We start from the raw sequence: 27532 nt of genomic DNA on the forward strand, positions 1-27532 counted from the left end.
GTGTAATGTCCTGAAAAGGACTTTTAAAAAAATATCTACAACCATAAACAGCTTTTGCACCAGAAACAGCATTATGGAAGGGTTTAAGTCTCCTTTTGGGGTGCTTTTTTTGTTTGAGGGAGAGGTGTTGAAAAGGATTTCAAAAGAGAAGGCATGCTGGGGAGATAAACAGCTCTGGGAATAAGAGCAGCACAGGAAGCGAGTCCATGGTGTTGCTTGTGGGAAGCTCTTAGAAGTAATTAGGGATAAGAGTGAGGAGGGAGAAAATCTGGTTGGCAGCTGTGGCACTTTCAGCAGTAACTCTGACCTTGGCTTGTAGGTGCTTTGAGGCTGCTGGGGAAAGATTTGCTGCCAGAGCTCCTGGGTTTTACCTGAATTCCCTCGGAAAATCTGCCGGCAACCTGCGGAGTGTTAAGTTCTCATGCCATGGCTAAAGACCCTGCATCCCTCCTTCACTTCAGGCACTGCAAAAATATGTGATAAAAGTCAGTGATAGACCAGAGGACTCGTGTTTGCACTTTTTAGAAGCCTAATCAAATCCTGGAGTAGCAGGAGCAGTCTGCCCAAGGGTGGGAATTGAATCCTCCTTCCACCACTTCTCTGCCCTGCCCTGGGACAACATGAGGGTTGGCAAAAGCCAGCGAGTCCCTGGCCAGGATCCAGGCCCAGGAGATTGGTTGGCAGGAAAGTACACGGTGAGATTTAGCCTGACACAATTTACTTGGCTGAAAAGGATAAGTGATGGTGCGTGGTGCATGTTTCACCTTGTTAAATATCTGCTGCCAGAGCATGAAATGATAACTTAATCCCTGATTGCTCCTTAGAGCCCTGCAGGCCATAGTCTCTGGAAAAATGTTTGTCAGCCAAAAATGATGGTGTAGCTTCACCAAGCCCAGTTTCAGTGCCTTTTCCAGCTAACTCACTTCTGAATTAATTTGGGGCCAGATGGTTTTGCACTCTTGGTCCCACCAGTCACACTCCTCTGCTAATGCCTGTTCCTGATTCCTATTTTCCCCAGCATGAATAAATCAGCAGCAGTAATGAACAAACCCTTCAGCAGCTGCCACATTTGTTTTTGGGGTGCTGAGTGTTGATGCAGGTGTTTAGCGAAAAAAAATTTTTGTACACAAGAATAACTATCATTGGAACAAGAAGTAAGGAATAAAAACATATTCAAAATTACCTTCCCCATTAGATTCTTCAGGATTATCTGATTGTCCAAATGAGAGCTCGAAGTTGGAACACAGTGGGCATGAAAGAACTGCTGTGCTTTGAAATAGTTCTATAGTGTGTTGACTCAAGACTAGTTCACAAAACATTTCTTACACTTAAAAATGACCACAGCCATTTGCTGAGATGGGAGGGAGAAAAATAGGCAAAGCAGATGGGTAGGTTCATCATGTGGCCAAAAGATGCATTTCGGAAATTTAGGGCTCAGAGGAATGCTACAGTGAATCAGCAACACGTATTTAGGAAGAAATAATTGGGCTTTTTCCACCCAATAATGAAGGGGTCTCTCTTTCCTTCTCACTCCAAAGATGTTATTTTCTGTCTTCAGAACAAGTTCTCGATGCAGATCTGTTCACTTTAATGCAATTCTAGATTTAAGCAAATATTTAATTCTGCCTAGAGCATTCTGACATTTTTTTTCAGCAGTCTGGAGCCATTAGCAGGGTAGATACAAGACATGGGAGCCGAGCTGTCATGGTGAAGGCTTGCCTGTAATTTTCATAATATGCTGTATTTTCCCTTTGCTTTTCAGCAAACAGGTCAATTATAGCTTATTTCTCATCCTTGTGCTGGGAAGGAGAAACAGCTGATTGCAGTGGCACACTGAGGATAAAGATTGCTTTTTTAGGTCAGCCAGAAGAGAGCTTGGTTCAAAAATGTTACCCTGGAAAACAGTTCTTTCTTGCTTTCTTTGGGACAAAGCTTTCCTCATTCCAGTTACTCCTGTAGTAAGATTTCTGGAGTTAGATGGGATATTGGGAAGAAATTGGAATAATAGAATTTTGGAATTGTTTAGGAAAAGACCTTTAAAATCATGGAGTCTGACTGTTAGCCCAGCACTGCCAAGCCCACCATTAAAACATGTCCAAGCACCACATCTCTGCATCTGTTAGATCTCTCCAGGGCTGGTGATAAGGACATTGATTGCTGCCTGCTTCCTTATCTCCACGCTGTCAGTCAGGTTGTCTTAAATGGGTTGAAGGAATATAGACAGCATTGATCACAGAGAGGACAGAGTCTGTGCTCTTGGGAAGAGCAAAAGACAGCATGACATCATTCTTTTTTGAGGCATATAAACACAAACTCTAGCTGAATCTTTGAGGCTTCTAATACATGTCAGGCTTTTGTTGAAGTGCTCTTTTTGGGATGCCAGTGCCTTGACAAGCTGCTCGTTTGCAGCATGGTTCACATGAGTTGTGCTGTTCTTTCACCTCCCAGGCTCCTTGGCTGATGGAGGGTTTGGGTTGGGAGTACCCAGATCTTCTAACAGCCTCTGGGTTATCATTGTGATCATGGTGGATGTGCTGAAGTGAGGAATTTCAGGGTTACAGAATGGTGGAACCAAGACAAATCTCTTTTTTATGCTAATGACCAACCCTTCTTGCCTACAGCTCTGATCTTCTCCCTCCTCCCCATCCACCATCCATTAGACCAACATCATTTGTGGTTTCCAGTGTGTTTGTATTTTAAATACTGCTTGAATCCCTCATTTGGTGCTGGATCCAAAACAAGCCATGAATAGACTTTACCACATGAAAATAACACTGTGCTTAGCAGGCATCTGGTTCTGGAGGCACTAAAAATGACTCTTGAGGTACAAATTTTGGCACTGTGCATGCACCCTCTTCATCAGCTGAGATCCAGTGGTGCTGAAATTGCATCATGATTCAAAAAGTGACAGGCTGCTGTAGCCAGTGAAATTCCCAGTCTCGTAAATGCCCTGTACATGCACAAACCACACCATTAGGATTGATTTCTTTATAAAATGTGGCCACAGCAATGTTCCCTTTTGAACTGCTGCCACTTCAAACATTTCCTTCTTGCTTAATGCCGGCTGGATGTGGTGAAGAAGTTGGAGAATCAAGTCCAAAGAGAGGAAGGTAGAAAGTCCTCCTCTCCACTGGAGGACAAGGCAGACCTGTGGTACCAAAAAAGGAAGTGAAGAAAGCAATTTCACTTCTTATTTAGGCCTCAGGGCTGGAAGATGTTTCCCAAGTTGCGTTGGTGATTATCTAACACAAATTGCCTGAACAATTATGAGATAAATGACTGAAAGTTCTTTGGGGATGTCAAAAAAATGTTGACTGTCAAGTGTTATGAGTACAGAGCTGCCTCATGGTGTTGGTAATTCAGTAGGAGAGTAGATGGGGAATGGGCAAGTACTCAGAGACACCTCTTCTGCACATTTGTGCTCGGAGGGAGTTAGTGGCTATTTAAAAGACACAGAAAACATCACCACTATTTTCAGAATGCTCTTGGTGAGGCATTTGTTTCCCTGAGTTGAAGAGTCCTTACAGTAATTTCCTTAGTGTGGAATGATTGATTAATGTGAGAGTGAAGAGCTTGTGGGTTGCTCTGGAGCCTCCTTGGCTGTGGACCCTGTTGTACTCTTGCAAATATCTTGCTTTTTCTCTTTTTCTCTTCCTTATTCGAAGTAGAGGGGGGCTGAAGGAGATTTTAGAAAGAAATTTTTCCCTGTGAGGGTGGGGAGGCCCTGGCACAGGCTGCCCAGAGAAGCTGTGGTTGCACCTGGATCCCTGGAAGTGTCCAAGGCCAGGCTGGATGGGGCTTGGAGCAACCTGGGATAGTGGAAGGTGTCCCTGCCCGTGGCAGGGAGTGGAATGGGATGAGCTTTAAGTTCCCTTCCAACCCAAATTGTTCTAGGATTCTTCTTGCTTCAAAGAATGTTGGGTGCACACATTTGTATTTAGGTACTTGTGTAAATATTGCAGAGTGATTTCGAAGTGATTCTGGTTGATGTATTTGTGTTTTCTAGGAATACAGAAACTCAGACTGGTGTAAGGTAGAGGCTGTAATGAGTTTATAGATTGGGTGATGCAGCTGTGTGATCTACCAAAGGTGGAAAATCCAGTCTTGGCGGACCTGAGAGAGTTCTAGAAATACCCTTTCAAGGCTTAAAGTCCTTTTAGTGCCAATCTTTTCCTTTCCACAGTGCCCAGGAGATCATTCTGGCATTAATCCTGTGTGCCAGTGGCATGGCTGAAGGTTACCCTGGATGTGAATGCTGAGTTTGTTGATGCTGTAGAACAAGATTACCATATATTGTATATTTTCCTATACATGCTGCTCCACCTGCCATCATTTTCCATTTGGGATCTCCTAGAGGAGTTAAAAAGCTGCCACATCCTAAGGAGGCTTTTTTCCCCTCCTTCACATGGCTATAAAAAGGTAGCTACAGCCCACTTCATTAAAAAATACTGTAATTCACAATAGTAATTGAAAGTTTGGGGACTGGCTGTTCACCAAACATTCTCTAGAGCACAATAGTATCCTGACATCTGAGTATTTACAAACAAAAGGATAAAGTTGTAATCCCCTTGTCATAACACCAGCTTTATGGGATCCATGCACCGCTTGAATGTGGTCAGGACTAAGCAGATTATTGTACCAACAATACAGAAAATTTAGCTCCAAGTCCAAAATACCCCAGACCCACAAAGCTACTGCTCAACCCAAGTTCTTGGGGTTTGGGGCTTTTTTTTTTTTTTTTTTTTTTTTTTTAATTGTTTTGAGTGAGCTGGCAAAAATTTGTTTTGTCAGTAGAAACTAAGTAACCGCCAACTACGCCTGGAATGCCTTGGAGCACTGGAGGAATTTTCCAAGGAACAGTGATTACCTTTGTTCCTTTTAGCTACACAAGTTTAGGCTTTGAACTGTGTATGCCTTTCACAGGTTTTTTTTGGTTTTTTTTTTCTTTTTAATGTATTTGGGGATTTTGTTTTAAAGAGGCTGTTTCTGATTGCAAAAAAAATCTTTTACTCAAATAGGGCAATGTGGTTTTCTCCCAAAGAATTCAGTATTGCCATGGAAGTAAAGATGAGACTTTGTAAGAAAAATATTAATTGCAGGACATCATCAAAAATTGGAGTTTGGTGGGCCTCAGCATTTTGATACCACTTAGCCTGCATGTAAAAATGAGGTAAAACTATTTATGAACCGTTAAACAATTGTGAAACCAAACAATCTTAAGCACTTTACAATCTGAAATAATCTGTGAAAATGGATTTCTAAGTATCATAGGATAAGCTTGAAGTGATCAGACTTAATTTAGTTGACTTTTTCTCTCATTGTTTGTACCTGGCAACAGCAAAATGGATTGCAAGTTGTATTCGTCTGATACGCAGAAGGAGAGCAAACAGCTTCTCAAAGAATTCTGATTTTTGTTATCTGCTATCATACTGCTGCCTGTCAGTTATGTCTCTGTCAGTAAAATCATTAAATCTATTTTATTTCACCATTGATTGGCACTTTTTTATGCCATGAAAGAAATTCTGCAGCTGAAATTTAAACAATAAAACTCTGACCACTGCAGTGCTGGCTCTTCAAAATAGTTTGTTCTGAGTCCTTTATTCATAAAGGAAAAAAACCCCAAAACCCACACAAGCTACCGATTAAAGGATCTGCTTCAGAAAGATAACTGGGCTCCCAAACTTTAAACAAATCCAAGATCTTCTTCTTCTTTTTTTTTTTTTTTTTTTTTTTTTTTTTCTTCTTTTTTTTTTTTTTTTTTTGTGCCTCCTTTGCATCTGCTGCAAGGCCTTGAGACTTGCTGGTGCTGGAGCTCTTCAGTAATTCATGCACCACATATCAGCTTCTCCACTCTAGGAAGGTCCTGCAGTGAAGGATAGGGAAGCTTGGACATCATAAGCCCAGTTTGTTCAGAATAAAAGACTCTGGGTTGTTAATTCCCATCTCCTGTTCAGGAAGGTGTCTCATGCTGAGGCAATGAGAGCACTTCCTTTGGAATTCCACCTTATCTACACCCCATATTTGTCCTCTGAGATGTAGCCAGGGGCCATAAAATGACAGAAAATCCTGAGCTGGAAGGGACCCACCAGGATTATTAATCCAACTCCTGTCCCTGCACAGACACCCCAACAATCCCACCCTTTGCATCCCTGAGAGCATTGTCCAAACACTCCTGGAGCTCTGGCAACCTCGGGACTGGTCACATTCCCTGGGGGGTCTGCTCAGTACCCAAACACCCTCAAGACCCAAAAGCCTTGTTTGAAGGATGAGTTTTCTTGAGAAGCTCTTCAGTTCATGAAATCCATTATGTTCTGACCCACTGCTCTTCAAACAGAGTGTAATTTGCTTAGCAAAGCTCCATGCTGAGGTGCTGGCAATGGGATGTTTGGTGTTCCTGAGGTGCTCCTGGCTCTGCTGTGTTTGAGTAGGGAAGCTCATGGCAGGTGAGTGAGAAGGAACAAGGGAAAGCACCTTTCCTTCTGGTGGAAGGTATCACTGCCAGGGGCACAGGATTGAAACAGGATGTTATTTACGGTCCCCTCCAACCCAAACCATTCTGTGATTCCATAAAACACTGTACAGGAGTGTCTTAGGTTGCAAGATGTGGCAGGGGGGTGTATTCTGTTCCCATCTGTTAGAGGTGGGACAGTTATCTTCTGTTAATTGGGCAGTTTTCTTTATCTTGTCCACAACCCATCCTTCCTCTGGGAAATGTCTTCTGTTCATGGGTCAGTGAGTGAGACTGCATGGCTGATAAAATTCCATCATCCCATTGGGAGATGCTCCACCTAGAGGGAGGAGCCAAGCATTCCTACCTGGATATAATCTGAGATTTGGAACACCACAGCAGCCTTTTCCACTGGATTCCCAAAAGAAGAACTTTCTTTTCCCCTAAATTCCCAGAAAAAGACCAGGCTCATCTGCGCCACCACTGGACCTTCAGAAGAAAACTCCACCCTTCTACAGGATCACTGCTTCAACAGAACCACATCCATCACTCCAAAAACACTGCAGCCACCATTTAATCAGCTACTACCAACACCTGACCAACACGGTGTAGGGTCCTATTCTGAATCTGTCAGTGTTGTTTTGTATTACTGCATTTCTATTTTAATTTTTTTTTCCCAAATAAAAACTGTTATTCCTACTCCCATATCTTTACCTAAGAAGCTCTTATTTCAAAATTATAATAATTCAGAGGGAGGGGATTTACATTCTCCATTTCAAGGGAACTTCCCGCCTCCCTTATCAGACACCTGTCTTGTCAAATTGAGACAAGGAGCCACAAAAGAAATTGTGCTTCAGGGTTTTTCATACCAGTGCTATTTTGAGTCATACTTAACCAAGGAAAGAAAGGAAGGAAAGATTTGAGGGGATGACAGACTCTGCCCAATGTAACTTTAGTTCTTTGATTTCAGGGAATATTGGTAAATGATGCTGTTGTGCCTGTCAGAACCTAGGATAGTTATTGTACAGCTTCTGCCTGCTACAACTTAATAATAAAATCCCAGAATTCCAGAATGACTGCATCCAAAGAGTAAATTACTGTTACACATCATGGCAACTTTATTTTTAATAATAATAATTTTTTAGGTCAGCTGGGAATGTAAAGATGTGGCCTTACACGGTGATCTCTGGGAGACACTGACCCCTTTTCACTTGTAAACCCCAAGGAGTTTTTCTCCATCAGTTTCTTTTTCTAGTTACATTTTTAGCTGCTTTCTAGAGTTTATGCTGTACAGTTTCTGCTGAAGGGTATAAAATAGCACTGAATACACTAGATTTTTATATGGTTGTTTTTTCAATTGTTATGGGAAGATTGAAAGTGGAAAGCAATAAGAATTTCTGGAGAGACTTTCTGAGACTTTCCTGATTCATAGTTGAAATTGTTGCCTCTCTTTTTTTTCTAACCCTCAAATTTGTATTATGTTTTGCTAGTCCAGAAGCTTCTGAAAATGACAAAATGTTATGTTTCAATTCCATAAATCCAGCATAACCTTGTGCCACTTGGCAGCATCACTCAAATGTACAGTTTGGATGTTGTTGCAGTTGCTGTTGCCAGAGGAAATGTTCTTTTTAAAAAAAAAATACTGAGAAGAACCCCCATGCCTGGCATGTCAGTTCCTGTCCTAGAGCTTCTGGAGCTTTTTCCCCGCTTCCTGCCTTGCCACCTCCCACCTTTCTCCTCCCTTTGCCCCATCTGCCAGTTTCTGATTTAGACAAGAAGGGAGATGTGCTGTGACTGATTTAGAGCATGTGCTGATTTGCCAGCTGGCTGTTATCTCAGAGCTGGGGGGTCAGCCAGACAGGAGAGATAAAGGCTGAGCTCTGCTCTCCTCTCCCCAGCCAGGGTTCACCTCTGCTCCTTTGCTGGGGTGTTTTCCCCCTCATCATTTGCACAATCTGAAATATACAATTAGGCTTACTAAACCTTCCTTCCCCCTTTTTGAGCACAGAAAAACTGGGTGTTACTAAAATGCCACTATTAACTATGGTTGAACAGTTTATTGTGTTTGAATATGTAATTCAATTATTCTGTTAAAAAACTGAAGCAGCAGTGGTATTGCACATGCACTGATGGTCTCAGCTGGGACCTGCTCTGATTTTATTCATATTTTTACATTGTTCTTGATATCTGTAGAACCACCAGAATTCTTCCAGAAAAACAAGTGTGTCCTGATCAAGAAGCTGGATCAGGACACGTTTACACTGTGTAAGAGGTAGTTTAAACAGAAATTATTACCTAAGCTCCATGTCTTCATTCACTCTCAAGACAGCATCTATATTCATGGTATCACCAAATTATTTGAGTTGGAAAAGACCTTAAAGATCATCTCGTTGCAATTTCTTGCAGCATATAAAATACTGTTAAATGTAGGATGTTGTTTTGGAGTAGTCTTCCTCCATTTTTAATTTTAGAATTAAATTAGATGCATTAGATTGCCTCTACTTCTGTTTGACATTGAACTGAGAAGAGATAAAAGAAGGGAGTTGGCGAATTCCTGTCAGACTGGATACAAGTGAAAACAAGTAGCTGGAAGCATCTCAGTGACATCCTTCAGTGGCTGAAAGATAACTTTTCCCTCCCTGCCTTGGATGCTTCTGCTGTATCTGAGATAGATGTGAATTTTTGGCTGTTGGCCAAGGAGCTGCCTGCACCTCGGAATGGCAGCATCCTTGGGGATGGAAAGGGACTTGGGACAGGGGATGGAGGGACAGGACACAGGGAATGGCTTCCCACTGCCAGAGGGCAGGGATAGATGGGAATTTGGGAAGGAATTCCTGGCTGTGAGGGTGGTGAGGCCCTGGCACAGGGTGCCCAGAGCAGCTGGCTGCCCCTGGGTTCCTGGAAGCTTCTCTGTGCCAGGGCCTCTCCACCCTCATGGGAAACAATTCCTTCCAGATATCTCAACCTAAATTTTCCCTCTTCCAGTTTCAACCCATTCTCCCTTGTCCTGTCACTCCAGTTCCTGATGAACAGTCCCTCTCCAGCTTCCCTGTCACCCTTCCAGCACTGGAAGGTGCTGTGAGGTCTCCACACAACCTTTTCCAGACTGAACAGCCCAAAATTCCCCAGCCTGTCTCCTTAGGGGAGGTGCTCCAGTCCTCTTATGAACCTTGTGGCCTCCTCTGGACTTGCTCCACCAGTTCCATGTCCTTCCCATGCTGGGGACACCAGAGCTGTGTGCAGTTTCCAGGTGGGGTTTGACAAGAGCAGAGGAAGAAAGTCACCTCCCTGTTCTTGGCACGTGTTCCTGTCATGTTTTGTTGTAGGAGATCCTTCCCTGCTGTGTGGGTGGTGCTGTTCTTGGTATTTTACCTTTTCCTCACCTCTGGGATGGACAGGAGCATTTGGGTGTGAACACCCAGCACTCCCAGTGTGTCCTTGCAGCCAGCCAGGCTGCTGTGGGTGCTCTATTTCCCCATCTATTCAATTCCCAAGGGATTTTGCGTCAAGCTAAAAATCTTTTTATGGCTTTCTGGGCCCAGCACACAGCTGCAGCATTAATGGGCTCATATGTTCACAGCACAATGTATGTGATGCAGACTGCACCCTTAATGCTTTCCTTGGGGAAACATTTGTCCCATTTATTCTCTTTGTGGTCAGAAGTACATCACACAAGCTGCAGCTCTGTGTAGCTGTGCTGTGTCCCTGTGTTTTGTGGGGATTCTGTTCCCTCACGTTTGGATTAAACAAGACCCAAGACCTGGGTTTGTGTGTTTGTGCAGCCCTTCAGAAAATGAAATACTTAGCTCAGACTAAAGGTCTTAAGTTAAGCTTGATGATACATAGCCCTGTGTAATCCATCATCTTAAAATTGTATGTGTATAGAACTTCTCAGATTATATCCTTATGGCTGCTTTAACCCAAATACTCAATAATATGCCCTATATTGAGGGCTGGGCAGATCAGCTGGGTTGTTGCAATATAATCCTGCTGTGGAATTGGGCTGGGGAATGTGAGCAGGGCAGTGTCACATCTCTGAGTGCTAAACTCAGACTCTGAATCCAGGCTTGCTGCTCCCTTTGTTTTACAAGGAGCAGGTTTTTGTAGTAATAGTAATTAACCTGCCCTGTAAGCAGAGCTTCCCTAAAGGCAGTTTCCAGTGAAGTCCTGCAGCAAAATGCTCCGTGAGCATTTCAGAGCACAGAAAGCCATGAAAATGCTCCTGTGTCTCTTGGAGGGGGATCCAGAGGGGCTCTCTGGAGTCTCCTTTATCTGGATCAAAGCCCCAGAGAAGGAGATTCCCTCAATAAAATCCACCCAGGAGTAACAGTCTAGAGTCCACACCAAGCTGGCTGCCAGGACTTTGGGAGAGCCTTTATTTCAACTGAGCCAGATGGCAGAGGAAAAGGGGTTATGTTGTCATTGCTGACTTGGATGACCCTGTGACACGGGGTGACCTTGACTTAAATAATCATCCTGCTCTCCCAAGTGCCTGTCATTCCTGTTCTGTCAAACAGATACAGCAGATCCAGGCACGAGTGAAAAGGGGTGATGGATTTGTGTAATAAATTATTGTTTTTGAGAGACAATGCTCAGAAATTAGTATTTCTAAACTCGCTTCTCAAGCCCTGTGAGCAGCAGGAGCTCTGAGGGTAATCCTGTGTGGCTCCCATGTCTTTCTCCTGCTCTGTTCAAAAGAAATCAGTGTTGCTTGTCACAAGACTTTACTCGTTGTTGATGTCAAGAGTTTCCTAATGTCATTTGGAAGGTCCAGGACAAGGGGAATATCAGTGGCTTGTTGTGTGTTTACTGCTTTTCTCCAGCCTCTGATGTGGGGAGGCTGCATAACCTGCAGTCATCCACTGGGGCCGTGCTGGTATTTTAAAGGTCACTCCAGTAATTTTGTGCTTGCTTAAAAACAAATAAACAAAACCCCCCAAACTTTTAAATTTTGCACATAACAGAGTGGAAGAATTGCTGTTCTCTGCTCATTCTTTTGGGGAAGCAAATGTTTGCTCTGCTGTCCCAGCAACCAGAGAGAGCTGGGTTGGGCAAGCCCAGGGGCTGGACTCTGAAATTTCCTCTTGAATAACACTCCTGAAGTTCCTGTACAAGTGGTTTTGGAAATTTTTATGTTGCTTGGGTACTTTGTTTTTAAGAGACAGTGACACCCAGAGAGAGGGAGAGGTGTCTCAAGAAAAATGAACCTGTGAGAGAATGAGGAAGAGATGCAGCATGAGGAAAATCAGTGGCTTTGAATTTTAAATCAGCTCTTAGCAGCATCTCAAATCATGCCCCTGAAAAGGTTTATAAAATTACTTGGGATCTGTAAGCAAGGAGAGATCTGAGGACAGAAATGTACTTTTAATACAGCATTCCAATGATTAATGATAGCACAATTAAGCTGAAATCACTACAACTAACAACAACTAACTGTTTTTCTTTTGTCTTTTTTTTTTTTTCTTCCCCTGACCTTGTACCAAATCCTTCCCACTCCTGATGCATTGGGGAACAGCAGAACTCACCCAAAGGTAAGGGCTTTTATCAGTGTGTGAGAGTTGTCCTATCACTTGATCACCCTTGGGTTATCCAAATATTAAAAGCATTTTGCACAGCTCTGTTGCTGATCAGCTGCTGAGTAAGAAACTCGAAGCATCTCCTTGCTGCAGAAATGCTCTGTACAGCCTGTGCCAAGAAATGAGTCAGAGGAACAAATGAGAACATCCACACTCAGCACTGCAGACTCTGAATGGAGGATATTTGTTCTTTGTGGGCTTTTTAAAAGCATTTTCTGGTATTTGTGTTAAAGCAAACTCATTTTGTTTTTATGGTCCCGTGACTTTGTGCTTGTTCTGAAGACTCTGCCCTGCAGATCAGGGTTCAGCTCTTTGGATGTGCTCATACAGCCAGTGATGTTTCATTAAATGTTCTGAAGGCTTGGGATGCTTTCATAATATGTTTAGCTGTAAAATGAATTCAGCGTTTAAAACAAAAATTTAAAAAAAGAGCGCCTTAATTTTTAATAAACAAGTTGTTGTTTCCTCGGTTAGAGGATATAAAATAACTACTTTATCTCTTGATGCTGGTACATCAGTGTAATAAGGGGGGGAAACAATGTATTTTTGAAGATAAGTTATTTAAATTTCAAGGATTTTGCTATGTTAAGCATTTTCATAAATGATGGTAGTCAGCAGTGTAGCAATGCAGGACACCCAAAGGGGAAAGAGCAGCTTCCATTAAGCTTAGAGGGGAAATCCAGAGCCAGAGAGCCCCACATTGCACTTCCCTTTTCCTAATAAATTTTACCTGTGTGAATGTAGGTCAGACATTACCCTAATGAATATTTTTCTTGCAGATACATACCTAGGGGAGCTGTTTTTGCAAACATCTGTCCCAAAATACACATTGTATTATTTCAGGTCATCTTTCAGGACGAAAAGTGCCTGTGGACCTTATGATGGATTTATGGCAAAATTGAAAGTTTTCTATTAAAAATATTATAGTGCTGCTCTTTTCATGATAAAACTGATTTGCTTTCTATTATTCTTTGCAAATATTAGACTTTGGTGGCTGCTTTGGTTTGTCATGGAATATAAATAAATATGTACTCCTCTTCCCTACCCTAAGGCTTGTTTTTAATTTATGCAGACAAGAGGCACAGGGAGATGGGAGGCAGAAAGAGCTAGAGGACATCTGTCAGTTTGCTAAAAAGAAGCTCTGGTGAAAAACTAATTGCAAGGATGGGTTTGGAGGGAGAAATGGAGAGGTCCTTGACACATGGAGAGTGGGGAGTAGGGTTGGCACAGAAAGGAGCAAATAGAAACAAGGAGCAAATAAAAGCATACAGGAAAATGAAGTTTTTGTTTAGGCTTCAAACTCGTAGAAATGAAGGAATTCAGTGGGAATGTGTGTTGAGTTCAGAATGTCAGAATGTGAATAACATGTTGGATTTGGCAGTAGCTGTTCTAAGGTGTCCTGGTTGTTTCCCTGCAGGTGTTTGCATATGATCACTGCTTTTGGTCTATGGATGAATCTGTCAAAGAAAAATACGCAGGTAATAATATTTACTGTGGCTTGGTTGTCTCCAAGTGGGAATGATCTGATTAAAATACAGTCCTTGCTGCAGGGCACAGGCCATATGGCACAAAGTGCTGTCCCTTCTATGACTGACTGCTGTCAAAAAAGGGAAAATCTTCAATCATTCCAGTTTCTTTTCTCTAAAGATGACAATAGCAGTGGGCACTGCCACCCCTTTGCAGTGCAGAGAGTGGAGAAACCCAGCACAATGATGCTTTACTCCTGTTTATAGCTTTATTTAAAATACTGACCCAACTCCATCATTTTAAATGCATCAAGCCCATTTATTTCTTTTGAGGAGCATTGTTATATGTAATTTCATGTTTTTCAGTGCTGATGGGAGTTTGGCATCATAGTAAAACCCAATAAAAGAATATTAATAAAATATTAATAAAAGCCTAATTTCATTTAAGTGTATGTGAATTCAGATGCTTTAGTGAGAACATGTCATGTATTCAGTTAAAAGTTGTCTGTGGATTATTATAAATCATTTTGGCATATACTTATGGTAAAATATGAACTGTATTTGGACTTATCACTCCTATAATTTATTCTGTTCATAGTTGTTATCATTTAAAATTTGGGTTCAATTGAACTTAATATTTATTTCATAAAAATCATGAGAAAAATCAAAGACACATGCACTTCTTAATTTTAATTTCTTTAACAAATAATGATAATAACCTATCAAGGCACTGAGAAAAATGTGACACTTTCAGCCGTACAAATTACAAAGGAATATTGCATGCTTTGTTTCTCAAACTAAAGGTGATGCCTATATAACTGATATTTTGGTCTGTTATAATAGTGGAGGTGTTACCCCAGCTGAGCCTGGCACAGCTTTTGGTGCACAGCTTTTTGATGGGGAATTTAGCATGGATTTGGCTGTAAAGATAGGAACTTTAATGAGAGAAAGGAAGAGCTTAAAGGAATGTTTTTTGAGAGGACTTTTCAGTCCATAAAGTTCTGTCATGCCTTGTTCAGACTTGAGTTTTTCTGGTTGTAAAACTAATTCTGAAAATAAATTTTGTTCAAGTAGTTACTACCCAGATATTTTAAGCCTTCCTTTCTCTGCTTGGAAAATGATCCAAAAGCTCAAAGTTCAATTACAAAATAAGTGTTACCCTTTACTTTTTGCCAGTGCAAAATACCCTGTGAATATCCATATCTTCCACATACTTGTGATTCCTTCTCTGCAAAAATCTCCTCGTGATATTATCCAATATCTTACACAGTAAAATTTTCCAGTGCTCTGCTGATTTCCTTAGATTAAAATCAACTGACTGTCATTAAAATATGCAGCTTGAGTATATTTTGAGGAAGTGTCATTCCCCAGCAGATTAAATTCTGCAGTTGGTCATAGATTCTCTGCTGATAAAACTTCTGAGTATGAACCTTGATAGGATATTTGCTTTAAGCACATCCAGGTATATCCATGGTAATCCCAGCCCCTAATTTTTACAGCAGCATAAATCTGGAGCACATCTTCTGCTCCTTTCCAGGGAGCAAACACTGGATGTGATTTAGGCAGCAACAGCAGGAAAACCCTCACCAAAAGAAAAATCCAAATCGAGGGACAAAAAGCTCTTGCTGTGTTACAATGTTGGCTTGTGTGTTCTGTTTTCTAGGTCAAGATGTTGTTTTCAAGTGCCTTGGAGAGAATATTCTTCAGAATGCCTTTGAAGGCTACAACGCTTGTATCTTTGCCTATGGGCAAACGGGTGAGTCCCAGAGTAAGGGAGAAGTGTTCTCTCCAGAGGTGTTGTGTTCTGGCTGGAGGTTCTTTCCACAGCTCTTGTGACATTGTTTGAGGAGAAATACCTTCTGACGTAGATAAGAAATGTTTTCCTCTTTTGTAACATCAGATATGAGGTGGGCAGGATGAGAAGCAAGGTTTTGTTGCTGCTGGCTACCCTTATTTCTCACACTTCATGTTATAATCTTTGGCATGACCATGGTCGTCCTTGAGCTGAGAGCATTGCTCAGATTTTCTGCCTCTGTGCTTAAAATAATCTTAAAATTTTAATCTACATTAAAATTGTCATTTTAATGTAGTATGTAAAGAGTAATGCAAAGAGTTTTCTCATCTACAGTAAGGCTCTGTCTACCTAAAAGTTCTCCTGCACTCTGAACCAAATTTCTTGTTTTCCTTTTAATTAAAATAATCTGTAGCTCAGTGGTGTTTGGGTTACTTTAAGGCAGAAAATAGAACAAATATCTTCTACTGAAATGAAAAAAAAAATTAACCTCTTTTATTTCCTATCAATATTCTGCACAGCAGGAACCTTTGTTGCATGTTCTCTAATCACAGCTTCCCTCACACAGGGTCTGGAAAATCCTACACCATGATGGGTACTGCTGATCAGCCTGGATTAATCCCTAGACTTTGCAGTGGACTCTTTGAAAGAGCACAGAAAGAAGAAAATGAAGAGCAGAGTTTCAAAGTGGAAGTATCCTACATGGAGATTTACAATGAGAAAGTCAGAGATCTCCTTGACCCCAAAGGGTACGGAATTTGTGTGTGAATGGCACTGTAGTATTTGTCCTACACTCTTCCTTTACCTAACCAGTTTGCCTTAATGGATCCCATCTAAAACATTTGCCTAGGATGGCTTTTGCTGCTTCCTGATCTCAGCATCTCCTCATTATAAATCAAAATAAAGTAGCAAGACTAAAAGCTTGGATTAAATGTACCTTTTGTGAGGTGACAACACTGTCTGTGTCAGCTTTTTACATGTTATAAAGCTTTTTTTGTGTTTGCATTCTGGCCCTTGCTCTGTGCTTCAATGGGTGTTTGTGAGACCATCCTGTTTGAGATATGTCAGTGAGAAATGGACTTTGTGTAAATGTTGTCTTAAGTCAGTCATGTGCTTATAAATCCCTTTTTTTTCCCCCCAACCAGAAGCCGTCAGTCATTAAAGGTTAGAGAACACAGTGTTTATGGCCCTTACGTAGATGGCCTATCCAAACTAGCTGTTGCTAGCTACAAGGTAAGGATCAACTTTATGAAAGGCTTATCTTCACACCCTAAACACCAGGTGCTGTCCCTTAAGCTGGACAGAACTACTAAAATGCTCCTTATCAGTAATCTTAGAGCAAGAGAGCTGCAGATTGTTGTGTTGTGATCCCTGGGGAGAGCAGGGCTAAGAGCAGAAACTCTCTTCATCTCGTGCTGCTCAGTAATTCTGGAAGTAATTCAGCTGCTGAATGGAACAGATTTCCTCTCAGCATTAAGATGAGTGCAAACTGTCATGAGAAAGTGTTCTGTGATTAATTACAGGCCCAGGATTAAGCAGAGACAGGCTCTCAGTGCCCCACTGTGTCACTTTTTGCCTGTCATGCTCTACTCAGTAATTTCCCTTCCCAGTAGCACACGCTGGAATTATGAGCTAATGGTTGTTTACCAAGCAAATACCTGAGAGCATCACATGAAACTGGCTAGCAGGACAGTAAATGTTTATATTTGCATTCACAAAATGCCCTGTTTTTAAAGGAGCTTTAACTTACTGTGGTGAAAATGGATAAATATGGGATGGAATCTGTCAGCTTAACCAAAACATGAAGAGAGTGCAATTGCAGTTTCTCCAGGTGTTCATCCAGCTCTCCGTGGTGGTTTCTGCTAAGACAGGACACATTTCATGCTTTGCCTTTCCATGTTGCCCAGCAGCTTTTTGTAATCCAGAATTTGGAGTCAGTGGTCTGTGGTGGTCCTTTGTTTGACTGTTTATTTGAGTTGTTTTAGCATCACCCAGCTAGAGATGCAGAAATAGAAGTTTAGCCCAAGACCCCCAGGGTTTTAACTATTTTACACAATTGCTGTGAAACCCCAAAGCAGGGGAGCTGCACCTTTCTCATGCATCACAACAGATCAAAGCACTTAATAAGTTGTTAAAATTTGGAGGAATATAGTGTCCTGTTCAGCATGGTTCTGTTTTATAAACCTCTGAGCCTTCTGTTACTATTCCAGATCCTCAGACCATGACAGCTTGAGGCTAAAATGTGACAGGGTTCAAACACAAATTGCTGTTCCTCACTTCTGTCTCTGCTTTTGAGTGTTGCTGTGTGCAGCCAGGTGCATTATTTTTGTTGATAATTTAATATCTAGGTTGAGGAGTGGGTGGAGTCATGACACTGTGGAGTTTCTTTAAAGGCTTTAAAGGGAGGGATAACTTTGATTTTGTTTCATTGCATTTTTCTGAATAAACAAACGGGAGGCTTAGCAAGAAAATGCTGTATTTGACCAAGATGGGATGATTTTTGGAGGTAATTGAAAAGGATGTCAATGCAGATATGCTCATGGCTGTGAAAATTGTATTTAGGACATCGAGTCCTTGATGTCTGAGGGGAACAAGTCTCGGACAGTGGCTGCCACCAACATGAATGAGGAGAGCAGTCGGTCCCACGCTGTCTTCAAGATCATCCTCACCCACACCCTCTATGATGTGCAATCAGGGGTAAGAAAATCCAGCTGCAAGGTCCAAATGTAAGGCTGGGATGTGTCTCTTGCTCTAATGTATTTCACAGGAAAAGAAACACTTCTTTGGAAGAAGCAGTTTGTAGTACAGGCTAAACATAAAATAGGTGAAAAATAGAAATACACCCAAGTGTACCTTTGGTGATCCCCTTCCCATGATTATTTAAGGCAAATTGGTATAAAATACCAGCTTTCTAAATTAATGCAATTTTGTGTCAATTATCAACTTTCTAAATTGAAAAAAATACTAATTTTAAATATTTTGCATTGTATGCCATTAATGCTTTTATGTGTAAATATTAAATATTGAAAAAGCATTTAAAGCTTCAAATATCTTAATTTATGTTTCCTTATACATAAATACGCCTTGAAGGGGTGTGTGAACTACATTATTTCAATATTATTTAGTCCTCACAGAAAATAGTGATAAACTGGAATTGAAAGAAGTATCTTCAGAAGAAACTTCATTGATAGATTCTGTGCCTGGACAATTCTTTAATGTTTCAAAGCCTTGGAGAAATTTTGAGTGTTTACAGATCAAATCTGAGCCTAAATATTGAATATATTGGAAAGCATAACAAGAATTTGGGCTTTTTTTCCTCCTAATGTCTCAATTTCCACCAGTCTTCTTATCCAGATAAATTTCCTCATTCTTTGTTTGGATTTTTTCCCCCTTTGCACTTCAAATCAGCATCATACTGTGCTGAATTTTTTTGATTTTTCCATAATTTGTCATTCCAGTTTTGCTGTGGCTCTTGTGCATGCTTTTCATACCTGGTTTTTATGTGGTGCTGCTCAGCCTGGATGCAGAGTGGCTGTGACTGTCCATGTTCTCTGCACCTTCCAGTGACCCCTGGGTGAACTTCTGCAACACATTTCCCTGTTCTCCCATCTGCTGGTCCTTTCAGTCCTGGAAATGGCACGTTTCATGATCACATCATATTTTGATAGGTTTAGGGTGTAATTTTTGAGAGCTTATTGATTTTAATTGTCCCACTCATTTATGGGGATCCTGGGGTGCTGAAGGTGCACATGCTGCAGAAGAACATGATGTGAGCAAGCTGTTCTCAAAGACAGTTGGCTCTTCAATTTCAAATTGATTTAGGGTGTTCATTGAGTGTTTAAGAATGCCATTTTGGGTCAAATGAGATGAAAGGATTTGTAACAAAATCTGCGTTACAGATTTTGGGTATATGCGTTATATGGGTTTACATACTCACATAGCTGGGATTGTGTTCCAGGAGGCTGATAAGGATAAAGAAGACTTTGCAATTGTGATAATTTATGTAAATTACAACGTGCTTCTAATCAGGTTCATTCCTGATCACTGGAAAACAGAAGAAACCCTGGTATAAAATCCGAGGATTTTAGGAGACTCTTTTCAAGATGGGATTGTGAACCTCCTGTCTCTGCTTGTGACTCCCTTGGCATAACTCTGAATTTTTCATGGTTCATTGGTGTGCCCTGTGTGCATCTCCTCTGGAGATTTCCGAGATATTTGAAGATACCAGAGTACCTGACTTCACAACATCCATAACTTCCCTGTTGTTTCTGAAGCAGCAGGTAGTGACAGCACAGGACACTGTTCAAATCCAGTCATTCTCAAAGGAGTTGGAACAAGAGTTTATACCAAAAATGAAGTTTGATTGCTGTTGTAAAATACATCAAACAGTGTAACTTGATTGAAGTGACCTAACAGGGGCTGTTCTCTGGTTCCTTCCCCAGACATCAGGTGAGAAGGTGGGCAAGCTCAGCCTGGTGGACTTGGCAGGTAGTGAAAGGGCAACTAAAACTGGTGCTGCAGGAGACAGGCTGAAAGAAGGAAGCAACATTAACAAGTAAGACTTGGAGATTATTTGTTTTCCTTTTTTTCATCACTATTTCCTGCTAAATACAGCCTACTAGGAAGCTCCTGTAGTCAAATTTTCTCCTTTCCTTCTCTCTATTTCTCCTTCTGACATGCAGTACTCTTTGATATGGGAATAAGATCTCCATCTTTTAAAAAAATATTTGTGTTCCTGCAGCTGCCATGAATTTCATTGTGAAGACCTGATTATTAAGACTGAAAACATACTGAAAAAAATAGGAGTGGTGCTTTTGTGAAGAAAGAATGATCAAAATTAAACTAGGAATTTTTTCCTCAGAGCATATTTTCAGAGAAAAAGTCACTGTCTAAATATGCATTTGACTTATGAATATTTACCCTTGTTAATAACTGTTTGTGTTCTCTGGGCAGATCCCTCACGACTCTGGGGCTGGTTATTTCTGCCCTGGCAGATCAGGCTGCTGGCAAGAACAAGAACAAATTTGTTCCATATCGTGATTCTGTGCTCACTTGGTTACTTAAAGTAAGTAAGGAGGTTTTTTTTAATCTTCTTTTTTAAAGTGAAATAAAAGAGAGGAAAGGGGGAGAAGAGTCTCATTGAATGAAATCAAAATTCTGTGCTTTTTGCCTCATTTCCTGGGTTTGATGTTAACCATAATTGTCTTTGGAAAATGAGCTGGATGTAAGCCATTAGTATCTCTGCAGACTAAATATGAGTCTTCTGCTGACCTGCAATGGCCTAAGGATTAAGGAACTTTAAAAATAAAATTAAACGCAGTGTATATTTTATGGGTCAGTGTAAGTACAGCCTCACACACAACCTTGGGGCTAATTTAATTTGGGTTATTTCTGCATACAGCTGATTTTACATCCTGGTATGCTTAGCTCTGAAGATGTTGATTAAGACAATTACCTTTTCCTAATTGTCTAATTTAATTGTTAAGATATTTTACTTTTGTCAGCAGAGTATAATTGCAGGGCATTACCCCAGTTACAGTCTGAGGAACAGGTCAGGAGACTTCAGAGATGCTGTTCATGTAAATGAGCAGTTAAGTAATTTTCTGAACTGTACAGGACTCTTATTTGGTCTTTTTTGGGGGGAAAAAGGAATTTTTCATGATGCCACTTGGTTGAACATATGTACAGTCTAAATGAAACCAAAATTGTTAAATATGAGATCTATATAAGTCAAAGTTCTTTTTTTTTTTTTCCCTTGTGCTCTGTTTAGTTGTTATTCATGAGCAACTGAGATACTTATTGGTAGAAAGAAATAATGTGAGAAGAAACTGATTTGTAGCATCACCAGCCTTTCTTTGTCCTCTTACTTTTTTGTAGGTGCTCTGACTGTATTTTGTTGTCTTGGCTTCCCCACCCTTTCTTAGCAGTGTTTTTAGATGTTGTTTAAATTGCATATCCCTGGGATTTAACTGCATAGAAAGAAAAAGAGAAAGTGACTTGCAGGTTGTACAGAAGTGTGGAGATTAAAAAAAAAAACCACATTTTTTCTTGCAGAGATTTGGAAACAAAGATGAATTCAGTGCTTAAGTAAAACAAAATCCCTGCTCTTGTAACCTCTTGACACACAAAAACGGTCATTTTTTTCAGTGCTGCCTTTTAATGAACCTTTTAGCATGACTTGTGAAATTATTTATCCCCAACAGATCTGGACATCAAATAGCCACGTAAAAATCTAAATGGCACAACACAAATAGTGTCTGATTAAAACAAGTTCTCACAGCACAGTGTTCTTGCACTGAGGCTTTTTCAGTGTTTAAATACATTTTTGCCTCTCTGTATTTACACTGAGTTTTTTACTCTCATTTAGAAGAAACTAATAATTTTTTTGTCTCTCTGCAATTTGGCACCAAAGCTCCTGCACAGCTTCCCTTCGCCCCGGCACGCTCTGGGTTCCTGATGTGGCTGCAGCAGGGTGGAAACCTCCCTGATGAATTTCCAGCCTTGTTGGAATTAGTTCTGCTGCTCCATTTCTAAACAAATCCAGGGAGCAGACTGCAATTCCTGTTCAGCACCTGTCTGAGGCATTGTGGCCACGGTGCCGCCGGCCGGACGCGGCACAGGAACGGGAGCCCACTTTTGTTCCGCCTCCTTTCAGGCAAACCCTCTTTGTGTCCAACATCAGCCACAAAAGGCTTGGGGGCTTTTGGGCTTTTTTAACAAACAAGCTCTGATTGGAGCTTTGTTTTGAAAGGGGGAACATTTAAACTTTTTTTTTAATTAGAGATCAAAGGAGGGATTTATTCGTTTAAAGGGGCCTGTTTGGAGAAGCCATCAGATGGTGGGCTGAGCTTTCTCCTTGGCTTTCAACTTGTAATTATGATACCAAAGCAGACTGAATGTGTTCTAACTGCAGGAATCTCTGTCATACAGTGTCTCTCCACAAATCTGAGCAATCAGTTCAGGAGACCTCAAGATCTTAATTTTTGCTTAATTTTGCTTAATTTTGTTGAGGATTTTAGACAAAAGTGCCATTTTGAAAAATATCATTGCTTGAGCAGTGGCATCAGGTTATGTGCAGGGAGCACAATAGCTTTGTCAGTTCTCTAACTATTGGTTTTAATCAAATTTTATTGGCACACCTAGTTCTCCCGTGTTAATCAGAATCCTGATGGCTGCTATTAAAAATATAATTTCTAAGCTCTATATTTTGAGTTGTTTTCACAGTAGTCTTACTGCTAGAGGAGAAAAAGCTAGTTAATTCTTAGAAATAACTTATTTATTTCCATTCTGTCTCTTTAACACATGCAAGCCCAGCCTTGCCAGGCTGGTTTACAGACTCTTTTCACTAATGAGAGGCTGACTTGCTATTTTTTCACCTTTCTTGCTTATCATTAAAGAAACCAGTGAAATCAGCACATGGGTTTTATACATAAAACTTTATCAGACAGTCTGGCATTGGGCTTGAATTGCTACAAGAGGGACTTTGCCCAGTTTATAATGGGTGTATTGTGGGTTCTGGTGTATCACTGTTACAGTGTTCTCAGCTGCCTCTACAGCAGAGCTGCAATTCAAATAATGAATTAATCCTATTTTGGAATTAATTAGTGCAGTGCAGGGCATTCCCAAAGTGCAAACAGTTAAGGTTGGATTTGGAAGGGGAGTACCTGGCCAGCTCCCTGCCAAACTCCAGCTTTTTATGCAGAACAGGGATTGCAGTTGCAGGATGTCATTCCTAATTTTTGGCCAGGAAATCCCATGGAATGATTCATTTGTGCTCCTGTTAGTCTTAAAGTTTTCAGTTAAAAAAACATTTCTGTGGTACAGAGAGGACCCTCCCAAGCCATGGATTAATTTGGAGTAAACACTGGCTGATCCTTGGATGAGTAAAGTCACGGTGAGATCAGTCAGCAAGCTGTTCTTTGCTGCTGATTTCTGTATAAATACACTTACCTGCCTGTGCTGACTGTGTTGAACACTATAAATATGCAGAGATTTATATTTCATATGAGTTCCTTGCCCTTTTGCATGACCAGAGACAGCCAAGTGCTGCCAACAGCCTGACTGCTGTCAAACTGGTTTAGGCATCATGCAGCCAATAGGAGAGTCTTGGGGAAATACTTAAAGGGGCATTTTAATGATTGCTGGGGAAAGCTCCACGTGTGCTTTGGAACTGAAATGGTTTGACAAGCAGCTAATGCAGTCAGATTGTTCTAATGGCAATGCCTGACCTACATTTCATGGGTTATTGAAGATGAAAATTAAGAGCGTGTTTTGTCTCAGAAAGGGATATTGGGTAAAAAACAAATAAACAAAAACCCACCCCAAAATTCCAAACTGCCACGCAGAAAAAAAAACCTGCTGCCCAATTTTTACCTTCATATATCTATATTTGGCTGAAATTGTAAACCATAATCTTATGGTCAATAAAAAGATTGGATCCTTCCTTCCTCATTTCCTTCCTTTCTTCCTTGTTTCCTTCCTTGTTTCTTGCCCTTCTTCTTAACCAAATTCCAGGAAGGTAAAAACCAAAGAAACCAAACTGCCACGCATAAAAAAAAAATCTGTTTACAATTTAAACCAGAATCTTCACGTATGTATATTTGGCTGAAATTGTTAACCATAATCTTATGGTCAGTAAAAGGAGTGGATCCTTCCTTCTGCATTTCCTTCCTTTATTCCTTGTTTCCTTCCTTGTTTCTTGCCCTTCTTCTTAACCAAATTCCAGGAAGGTAATTTCTTATGTAACACAGTTCAGATTTGTCAGCTATGCCAGTGGGAGGAAGGGACGGACCCCATTATGAATGTTTATAGGAATAAAATCAGCTATATTGTTTATGAAGAGATATTTCAGTAATTCATTTCTTGACGACATCTGTCTTCTAGTCTTTAAGATGAGATAATCTGAATCCATCATGGTTTTTCCTGAGCTCCCTCAGTGGTATCTGAGAAGCTCAGTGCTAAAGTGTTTACATTTTGGTTTGTAAACCTAAGCAGAAAACATAGAGAGAAAACTTAGAATCCTTTAAAAAATTAATTCAAAAAGCCCAAAAACAGGGCCTTTTTTTCATTCCTATTGAAAAAAGCCAAGAATATCAAAATCCAAGAATGACATTTCCTTAATGACCTTTCAAAAACAAACACTGAAAATCACGACCTTTCCTTAACTTGCACAGCTTAAACTCTTAACCCAGCAAACCAAAATAAAAATGTTGATTCTAAACCACACCTCCCTCCCCATATTCCAGGACAGCCTCGGGGGCAACAGCAAGACGGCCATGGTGGCCACGGTGAGCCCGGCGGCCGACAACTACGACGAGACGCTGTCGACGCTGCGCTACGCGGACAGGGCCAAGAACATCGTCAACCACGCCGTGGTCAACGAGGACCCCAACGCCCGCATCATCCGCGAGCTCCGCGAGGAGGTGGAGAAGCTGCGGGAGCAGCTCACCAAGGCTGAGGTACGGTCTGGGAGCTTTGCAAATCCAGGAAACCGCCCGCCAAGCTCAGCCGGCTCTCCGGAGGGGATTTGTCTTGGTTTGAAAAGATAGGTGTCTGCTGAGGAAGGCAGGAGCGTGCCTTGAAATGGGAAATGGAAACCTCCTGCCCTTTGAATTATGGTTTTGAAATTAAGGGGCTCTCAGGCAAAGATATGGGAGTAGGAATAGTGGTTCTTTACTAGGAAAATTTAAAATAAATACAAATGCAGTAGTACAAAAAGAAAAAGCTACTGACAGAGTCAGAATATGACCTGACACTCTGTTGGTCAGGGTGTTGGTAGTAGTCCAATTAAATGGTGGCAGCAAGCAGTCTTCCTGGAATGACAGATGTGGTTCTTCTGTAGAAGGGTGTAGTTTTCCTCTGAAGGTCCAGTGGTGGTGTAGATGGGCCTGGTCTTCCTCTGGGAATCTGGTGAAGGACGCTGCTCCTCTGAGAATCCAGTGGGAAAATGTTGCCTGTGGTGTTCCAAATCTGAGATTATATCCAGGTAGGAATGCTTGGCTCCTCCCTCTGGGTGGAGCATCTCCCAGTGGGATGATGGAATTTTATCAGTCATGCAGTGACATTCACTGACCCATGAACGGAAGATATTTCCCAGAGGGAGGATTGGTTATGGAAGAGATAAAGAAAAACTGCCCAATTAACAGAAGATAACTCCCCCCCCTCTAACAGATGGGAATAGAATACACCCCCCCTGCCACATCTTATAACCTAAGACAGAATTCCATGAGGGAATGTTGCAGGGCGTCCAGGGGATGCTTCCATCTCCCTTTATATAATATTTTTACATTTTTCTGTGTGTCTGTCTTGAAACACGGGCGTTCCTTGAGATGCTGAGCACCTTGTTGAGCATTCTTGGTTTTACTCTGTGATGCAGAGGACATGGAGGCATGGATAGTTCCAGTTAAGACTGGGTGATGTTTATGCAGAGCTCTGCCAATATATTTTTAAGAATTCAGCATGGCCACATACTGTGAGATGTGACTTCAGTTAAATAAAGTTTTCTTGCCTGTTTCCAGCTGTTGAATCTCTCACAGGCACTAGGCAATATCTCTCTACAACTCCCTGAAGGGAAGTTGTAGCCAGGTGGGGTCAGTCTCTTCTCCCAGACAAGCAGTGACAGCATGGGAGGACACAGCCTTAAGCTGCACCAGGGGAAATTTAGGCTGGACATTAGGAAAAAATTCTTCACAAGAAAGAGTGATTGAGCATTGGGATAGGCTGCCCAGGGAGGTGGTGGAGTCACCATCCTTGGAGGTGTTTAAAAAAAGACTGGATGTGGCACTCAATGCCATGGATTAGTTGATGAGGTGGTGTTAGGTCATAGACTGGACTCAATGATCTCCAAGTTCTTTTCCAACCTATTCTGTGATTGCTTCTGCTGTGAAATTTCAAGAGAAATATGGTGTAAATGTTAGATGAAGGCCAAAAATTAGTGTAATTCTCAGTTCTGTTCCCAAAGGGAAAAGAAAGCAATGGTGATATAATCCCTGTGGTTTGCAGTTCAGAAAAATTATGATTACAACATTTGCATCATGAGGTATGCAGGGAATGCTGGCTGTGATACTGCAAATGACCTGTGGATTTTGGACTCTTCTCATTTGAGCTGCCTAATGTGCTAAGCATCCACTGTGTGTGTAAGAGTTTCTTTAAGGTGTCTCAAGTTAAATATCATAATATTAAATACCTAAACATTCCTCTAAAATATCAGCCACAGACTTAACAGTACTCTTAGAGTTGCAAGTAATCCCCATTTGTTTCATTTTTTAGTATTACTCCCAAAATAATGGCAGCTGTCCAGAGTAATGAAGTAGTGTTTCCTAAGGATGAAATAATAAATATTTCCTTTCCCAAGTATTAAAATCCCACCCTAGTTGTTGTCCCAGTGGCATTGACAAAGAGCAGGGAAAAGCCAGAGCAATTTGCTGTTAAGAGGCTGCACAGTAAAGGTCAAACCCCACATTCACAGCCTTGTGCTCCTTTCAGTTCATTACGTTTGTTGCCCATCTAATTGTTCTTCCAGAAATGTGCATAAATAACTTCCTGAAGTGAACAAAAGCACTGACTCATTATGACAGGTTGCATTTTCAAAGCTCATTTCCAGATACAGAAGTTGCCAAGTTGGTGGGGTTCGGGTTTTTTTTTACCTTTTGGTGTCAGTGTCCTTTTCTCTCCTGAACAGCCAGAACAAAACTTGACAGTTAACTTTCCCCTCACAGAGTATGGAATTATCCTCTTTTCCCCTTTCTTTTATAATCCATACATTTTGATCTTTTTCATGTTGGAATTAACATCATGTTTTAATTTGTCTGTACCAAGGCCACCAGCTTGTCCTTCCTGAGCTGGGAATTCACCTGCTTCCAGCAGAGAAGCAGCCTGTGAGTCTGGGATCATGTTGGACCCATTTCTTTGGCATTTATTTGGGCATTGTAGGCAATGAGGAGAGTTACCCACGCCATTGTGCAGCTGAAATGTGTGAAAATGTTCACTAATTGTCCAAAGAAATTGATAAATTAAACCAGATACTTGAGAGTATCTGGACTTCATCATTCTGCCCTGGTAGTGCCCACCCCTTTGCTCTGATATGATTTTTCTGGTATTATGAATTTTTGTTTGGGAAATTGCCTTGGCTTCACTTCCCTTGCTGTGTGGAATTCACAGAATATTGGGGTGGTTTTGGGTTGGAAGGGACCTTAAATCTCATCCAGTCCCAGCCCATGCTATGGGCAGGGACACCTTCCACCATCCCAGG

At 41.2% G+C, this 27532-nt stretch overlaps 1 protein-coding gene across 1 annotated transcript in view; it reads left to right on the forward strand.

Annotated features, from left to right (window-relative positions):
- Nucleotides 1-27532, forward strand: part of KIF13B (kinesin family member 13B) — a 126591-nt gene that overhangs the window by 41003 nt on the left and 58056 nt on the right. Inside the window, exons 3-11 of the mRNA XM_041480858.1 lie at nt 11964-11979; nt 13442-13502; nt 15154-15246; nt 15851-16031; nt 16428-16515; nt 17845-17979; nt 19725-19837; nt 20236-20347; nt 24528-24740. Coding sequence (XP_041336792.1) covers nt 11964-11979; nt 13442-13502; nt 15154-15246; nt 15851-16031; nt 16428-16515; nt 17845-17979; nt 19725-19837; nt 20236-20347; nt 24528-24740 — 1012 coding nt within the window. The remainder of the gene's footprint in view (nt 1-11963; nt 11980-13441; nt 13503-15153; nt 15247-15850; nt 16032-16427; nt 16516-17844; nt 17980-19724; nt 19838-20235; nt 20348-24527; nt 24741-27532) is intronic.

Source organism: Pyrgilauda ruficollis, unplaced genomic scaffold (genome assembly GCF_017590135.1).
Source record: "Pyrgilauda ruficollis isolate IOZ18807 unplaced genomic scaffold, ASM1759013v1 scaffold54, whole genome shotgun sequence".
NCBI classification, from domain to species: domain Eukaryota; kingdom Metazoa; phylum Chordata; class Aves; order Passeriformes; family Passeridae; genus Pyrgilauda; species Pyrgilauda ruficollis.